At 37.9% G+C, this 7,010-nt stretch overlaps 1 protein-coding gene across 1 annotated transcript in view; it reads left to right on the top strand.

The window, feature by feature from the left end:
• avpi1 (arginine vasopressin induced 1) overlaps positions 1-3,430 on the top strand; it is a 5,779-nt gene extending 2,349 nt beyond the window's left edge. Inside the window, exons 2-3 of the mRNA XM_010791077.1 lie at positions 2,183-2,558; positions 2,973-3,430. Of these exons, the coding sequence (XP_010789379.1) occupies positions 2,209-2,558; positions 2,973-3,231 (609 nt within the window). The 5' untranslated portion in view covers positions 2,183-2,208 and the 3' untranslated portion in view covers positions 3,232-3,430. The remainder of the gene's footprint in view (positions 1-2,182; positions 2,559-2,972) is intronic.
• The last annotated feature ends 3,580 nt before the right edge of the window (positions 3,431-7,010 follow it).

Raw genomic sequence — 7,010 nt, 5'->3', positions numbered from 1 at the left:
ACTATTTAACAAACAATTAAGTATCCAGACATAGATATTTACTAAGGAATTATGTTATGGTCTATTTAAGGACAAGCCATTGCCAATTAGATAGTGAATAGCTTAATATATACAAAAACATAAGTATAGGGGTACTTTCAACTACCCTATAAATAGCTGGCGAAGTATCTGTCCCCACCGCTGACATCGTAATTTCAATTTCTGTAAATAACACTATAAAACATTTTATTTTATTTTTTTGTCATCAATGGTGTATTTTGAAAGATCTTATGATTACAGCAAACAGAAGTTGGAAATATTACGATTTATTGTGGTTTATTTTTAATAAAAAAACTATACTAAAACAATCATGTCCCCAGTTTTCATGTCACTACCGAAACACAAGGGGTTTTAGTCCAATGGCTGAGCCTGGTTTTTAGCCACACCCCTGCATGTTTGACAAGACAGTGACATTGCATCCCTGTCCCTCATGGCTGAATGGCAAGTAGCTATATCCCATACGTTTGATATAAATCTTTTCCAAAATCTGAAAATCGGCGTGTAACCTTAAGAATTGTCACTACCGAACACATATAATCTTCAAGTAAGTAAACTTTTTTGGGGTTTATGCAAAGTATTAGGTTTTTATGTGTGTAAACCTCTTCAAAAACGTGTATGCTAGCCATGTACATGCTAGCATTCTTTAGTTATGCTCAATTTTAGCTAGAGTCGTCACTACCGAAACATATGGTTAAGTTTCGGTAATTGACATGATCGTTTCGGTAGTGACTAAATGGAATGGTAAGCAGGTAAATCCCACCATTTTGAAATAAATGTGTTTTTAAAGTCTGAAAATCAGTGTGTTACTTTAAAGGTCTCTTATTATACTATTGTTAGGCATATTATAGGTCTCAGATATACAAAAACATGTCTATGAAGTGTTTTGCTCCAAATACCAAACAGATCACCCATTCTAGCCTCATCCCCCGCTATTTCAGCCTATTACTAAAGTGCTGATTCTGGGTCAGTAGCTTCAAACATTCACACTTCAACATAAGGCATGTTACTTATGAGTTAAGATTAAGCAATAAAGTTGAGGGGAAATGATACAACCTTGAGAACAAAATACTGCAGTCACTACTGAAACAGTGGATGTTTTGTAAAAATGTAAGTATATTGAGTTATCAACTAAAATGATACTGATTGGTTTAATGTATGTTCAATTTCAACAATCATCAACTCTGGAATCAATATGATCAGTATTATGCATTTTACAAAGAAAGTTTGCATTATGATATTTATGAATTGTATAAATTGAACTTTGATTAAAAATGCACTTATATTGATTTAATTGTGAAAACCCTCAAGACATATTTGTTAAAATACTATTTAGAGAAGGTAAAACAATCTTAACAGGTTAATATAATACTTTTTTACTACAGTGTATGTACTATGTTTCGGTAGTGACCATTTTTGGTAGAGGTAGAGGAAAAACATTCCAAAAACAGTCTGAAAATATGATATAAAAATGTATGGTTATTTTACTAGATATGTGTAATTTAATTTATATATACAAAATATATATGGACAAAGTTTTGGGGAAAAAACATACAAGTTGTCAAAACTGTTCCAACCTGACTTTGCACCAATTCGGTAGAACGGCCCATATAGGGCTAGACTACGTTGAATGTGGCCTAGTATACAATAAATAATCAACAGGTGGCCACTTCTGTTTGCCTCTTAATATGTAATAACAGAAGTCAGATGTTTAACCAAAAGAAAATGTTAAACTTAATTCCTGCCTTATTGGTAAATTTGACAACATTTTTTCCTTTTAATCAGAAGAGTTTTCATCTACATACAACGCTATGATCTCTTGTTGAAAACCTGGGAAAGTAAATGGACCGTTTTATTCAAGATTAATTTGTCAAGCTTAAAGAAAGTTGCTTCAGTGGAAAGGCCACATTGAGTAATGATCCTTGTCTCTCAGTGTATCTCTTAGCGTCCAGCTTAAACTTAATGTGAGTAAAGACAGTTTCCATCCGCATTAGCCTAAAGTAGGATTAAGAATCAGAGTAGTAGACTTCCAGTTGACTGCTTTTGTTTGAGACGGCTGTGAATGTGTTGTGGACCAGTCTGTGCTCCTGTTTTGTTCTGTTTTTTAAAGAATCTTACACATCCTAATCATTAGAAACTCTTACAGATTTCTCCACAGAGTAGAGCCGGTGTATGCCAACCTTTCCCTTGTTTCTCCGGATGGATACCGGACCTGCCTCCCCCCCTGCCTCCATGGTGGTGGGCCCTTCCCCACTTTGGCGACTGGCTGATAGGAGGAGCAGGAAAGCAGGCTCAGCGAACATCTTCAGCGATGTGAACCTGTGGCAGCTCCAGAGACTGTTCAAGGCAGCGGGGGATCAGGACGCAGAGCAGAGGGCCCAGCTGGTTTGGGGCCAAACAGATGAAGCTGAACTGGCTCAGGCGTTGATAGGACTGAGGGCCCGAAGTCAAAGGAGAGGGCTGAGGTCCAATGGGAGAGAAGCACTGGGCTCACACTGGCTACGAGCCTTCAATCACCTCAGGTAAAATCACTGCTGACCTCATCATTTCATATACATAAGGGCTGTAACTAAGATTATTACCCTAAGTATTAGAAATGGTTTAAATGGTCTACAAAATGTTAAGAAATGTCGCCCTAAACCCACAATGACATCCTCTAAAGTCTGGTTTTGTAGAAAACTCAAACATATATAGTTTACTGCCATATACATTTTTAGAAATCAGTAAATATTCACATTTAAAGTATATAATGAGAATTTTGATTTGTTTACCCTATGAAATGAATCATAATACCTAGCAAATTTGATTTAATAGTTGAGAACTACCCGAATAATCTTTGCAGCTCTAATAGGCAGCACATTCCTAACATAAAACCGTGTCGCTTTTTAAATTGTGGCATCCATATGGTTTTTAACAACATTGTTTATGTTGTCTAGGATTGGGGAGAGTTCTCCCAGCAGCCCGGGGAAGGACCCTGCAGAGGAGAATGAATCTGAGGCAGGAGCCCACAATAGTCCAGAGTCAGGCAGACACACCTCATCAGGGACATCAGGTGGAGCTACAGGGGCTACAGTGGGACTAACTGAGGGCCTGGACCATGCAGGGACTTCTGAGAGACCGGCTAGACCCAACTCAGGACTGAAGAGAGGAGAAGGGAACAATCCAGAGAGATACCTCCACAGAATACTTCACTGACTTGACCCAAACCTGACTTTCAATCTGAGTCTGTCAGCACTTCTCTCACACTCATCCCTCCTGAATACTTCTGTTGTGTTCACACACTGTTGCTAGGTTTTTAATTAACCTCTGGAAAAAGCAAGTCATATGTGTAACTGTGCAGGTTGAGAGAATAGACTATTGCCTTGAAGCCTGGTCGTTGTAATGGCTCTGATCAGATGGTACTATACTGGCACTGCACTTTAACTTGTTGCAGACACATCTCTAGCACAGCTGAATACTTATAGCAGCACAAACAACTCACTAGCTCTTGTTTTTCACACTTTTATAATGTGGTTACCTCTCAAGAACTGCCTTTTGTGTATTCCTAAATTCATCCCACCACTTACACTAACCATGCATAAGGATTGTTAAGGGTAGTGGTGTTTAGGTATGTTTGTAGTTCACATCTGTAAATCAAGTAGTAAACAACTTGACACTTATGATCACTGTAAGGAAAATTTAAGTGACTATGAAAATCTGTATTTGCCCTATCAGGTTGAAAGTACTGATACTGTAATGTATGGCTGCATTAAGGATACATTTTCAGCTGTTTCACCCACTAATGTATGATCCTAGTTGTGTGTGTGTGTAGTATGTCACACAACACTTTAAATGGGTAAGAGTGCACTGTGAGCTAATGTAAGTGTCTTGAGTTGTATACATGCATTTCCATATAATGCACATTTAGATATAAAATGATTTAAACATATAAGAGTAAAATCCAGGTGGTTCACTCTGCCTAGGGACCAAATATATATATAAATGATCCTCTACTGTTGAGGGAAACTTGACAAATAATGTTCTCATATTAAAATTAGTGAGTTGTGGGTGTGAAAACCCACTTAGCCTAGGAAATGACTGTCACTGACAAATTGCTTGAAACTAGATGAAGCTTTTTGACAACACTTTTTGTTGTCACTTTTTGATTTCAATAGAAAGAGAAGTGAGTCTTTGTATTGTTTTTCTTGTCAAAATAAATATGCTTATAAGAAAGTGACCATTCTGTAACCACTAAAACATTTTTAAAGTAATGAAAATTTAAAATGTGTTTATGAAAATGGCTTTGAAGGGGCCCTAGTATGCTTTTGGGGGTTTTCCCCTTTACTGTAGTATGTTATTATTTGTTAATGTAAATGATGTGCAAAGGCTCAAATACCAGAGTTCCCTCCACATGCAGTTTTTCACTTTTTGAACATTAAAGCATGTAAACATGTCGCATTGGATGCACAAAATACAAATATGAACCTGAAAATAGGGCCCCTTTAAATTGATGTTCAGGATTTTCATTAATATATATACTTGACCATTTAGCTAAAAAAATGCTATGAAGGTAGCCTACAATATTTAATAGTTTGCCATTTTTGGATGTTCATTTTTACCATTATCCAACAACTTACACACAGTTTTCACACATTCACACCCAGGGACTGCAGCTCACACCACAGCCTGCCACTGTTCCTCTGAGAAGCTCCACTTGCTTAGATTGGTGTTACGTGCCTTGCTCAAGGACACCTCATTAGCAGGTATTGTTGAATAGAAAAGCATTACACATTTCCTTTCACAGTACATGTAGACTTTCTGTTCCTAATGCCTTTGCAATAATAACTCTAGAATAAAAAGTCTGCCTAGTAACAGCTCGTAAAGCTGTATTCAATTAAATGCTGCCCCCCAGTGGTCACGTCTAGTGTTGATGCTATCATGTAACTCAGCTTGCGGTCACTAGATGGCACAGAAGGTTTGGTTTTGGGAAAGTATACCACTACACTGATTCAGGGAATTGTAATACTTGAGATGCATTGCACAGACCTTCCCACAGAGAACCACAAAAACAAGATTATGTCATTAGGGGCTTAAAGAGCAAACTAATGTTAGCAGACAAATAGGTAATGTTGTTGATCCTTGCTTCTCATGTTTAGTGCAGTGAAAGTTTTAAAGATCCAAAATATCAGGCAGTCACATCATAACAATACAATATATTAGACCTAACAAGGCTGATTATGCATGCCTTTTATCCATACTTCTATACACTATCATACTGCCAGCAGGTAAGCAAGAAGACACAGGAAGGAAGGAATCACTCCTGGGTATATCAGTACACACAGCAAGGCCTTTATCTTTTAGTGAAAATTGATATTTGCTTCAGGTCTCCCTTCATCCACCACATGTTCTCTTCCTCATCAGTTTCCTCCATTTCCTTCTTGGCGATGCAAAGCGATTCACAGGTTATTTGGAAGATAACATCCTCTCTGTGTTTCCTGGATCTACTAGATAGTGCTATTTGTGCAATGGCAATCTGAGGCATCATCTGCAGGGGAGCTTTGTAAGGTGCTGAAACCCAGCGAACTCCCTCAGAGCAGGGGAAGCAGCAGATTGGCTCTGAGGTAATCCTCCATTCGCTGAGCTTCCCATCTTGTTGTGTAAAGTAAGCTCATTGCACTGAAAACCTAATTTTGGAGTCTATATAGGTTATCTTAACCTCTCATTCCCTCCATAAATCTTATGACTATAGATGTGGAATGATGATCCAGCAGTAATATAGCTGCAGCTAGACTCAGAGGTTTGCTTTGTGCCTCAGCTCATTCTTTACTGTTATGGCCAGTGGAAGAAACTCAGTAGGAAATATTTCTTACTTTCTAACGAGTATTTGACACCTTTAGTTATTACATTTTCACGTCAAACAAAACATGTGATAGGCTTGTAATGCTATGAGACGGCTACTTACAAAAAAGCATTGTGAACTCCTTATTGTGATATGTTGTGCTCCTCTTCCCTACTCAGTTTATTTCCTTTAAACAATTATGTTCTTTGCCCAAAGAGACAAAAGTGTCCAATGTTATGATGAAATAAATAAAAAGCAATACTTTCTTCTTCCTATTCCACTTATCATACATTGTTTGTTACTGTTTGAAATGAAATGTTTAGTTTAAAGATAACGGATTGTTTTGTTTATCAACCTGCTAGATCCCTTTGATTTGAACACATGTTGAAGGAAAGTGAGCAGTAATCCTGGCAATGCATACATGATGTAAGTGACATAGTGAGCTTTATTTAGAATTATTCTTTTAGTTTTTATTATAAGACTGGTGATGTGTTGCCCATATTCTTTTAATTAGATAAAAGCATCCACATTTGTCCTTGGTGCTGTAACCGCCACCAAACCACCAGATTGTACAAATAAAATGCTAAACGGCCTGCTGGATCCAGTGTTTTAATGTGCACACCACCTGGGATGTTCAGTGAACCACCACTCCACAAGTTATAGTTTTTTTCAAGAGCGGATCTGAAGAACAAGCACATTTTTTTTTAATACAAAATGTGATACGCTGTTCATTTACTTTAATAGGATCCTGACCTCAGGACCTTTACTTAAAGGCGACCTATCATGGAAAATGCACTTTTGTACGTCTTTTATACATGAATATGTGTCCCCGGTGTGTCAGGGAACTCACCAAGAGTCAGAAAACGCAACCCTCTCTCTTTTCCTCCATACCCAAATCTCTAAAAACGGGGCTCCAACGGAGCTGATTATTATTTGAAATGTTCTGACGTCAGAAAAGGGGTGCTCCGCCTATATGGGCAACTCTCCACCTATCAGGGGAATGAGAGACCGGTCGAAAGTGCTGGAGAAGCTATAGTAAATGGACTGTACTTATAGCGCTTTATCCAGTCTTTAAGACCCCTCAAAGCGCTTTACATACTACATGTCGTACACCCATTCACACAGAGCAGTGTACCTAACTCTAGGACCTAACATG

Source organism: Notothenia coriiceps, unplaced genomic scaffold (assembly GCF_000735185.1).
Source record: "Notothenia coriiceps isolate Sejong01 unplaced genomic scaffold, NC01 NC01_scaffold00035155, whole genome shotgun sequence".
Lineage (NCBI taxonomy): Eukaryota > Metazoa > Chordata > Actinopteri > Perciformes > Nototheniidae > Notothenia > Notothenia coriiceps.
The sequence above is the reverse complement of the archived record's forward strand: the minus strand, read 5'-3'. Positions and strand labels throughout refer to the sequence as shown.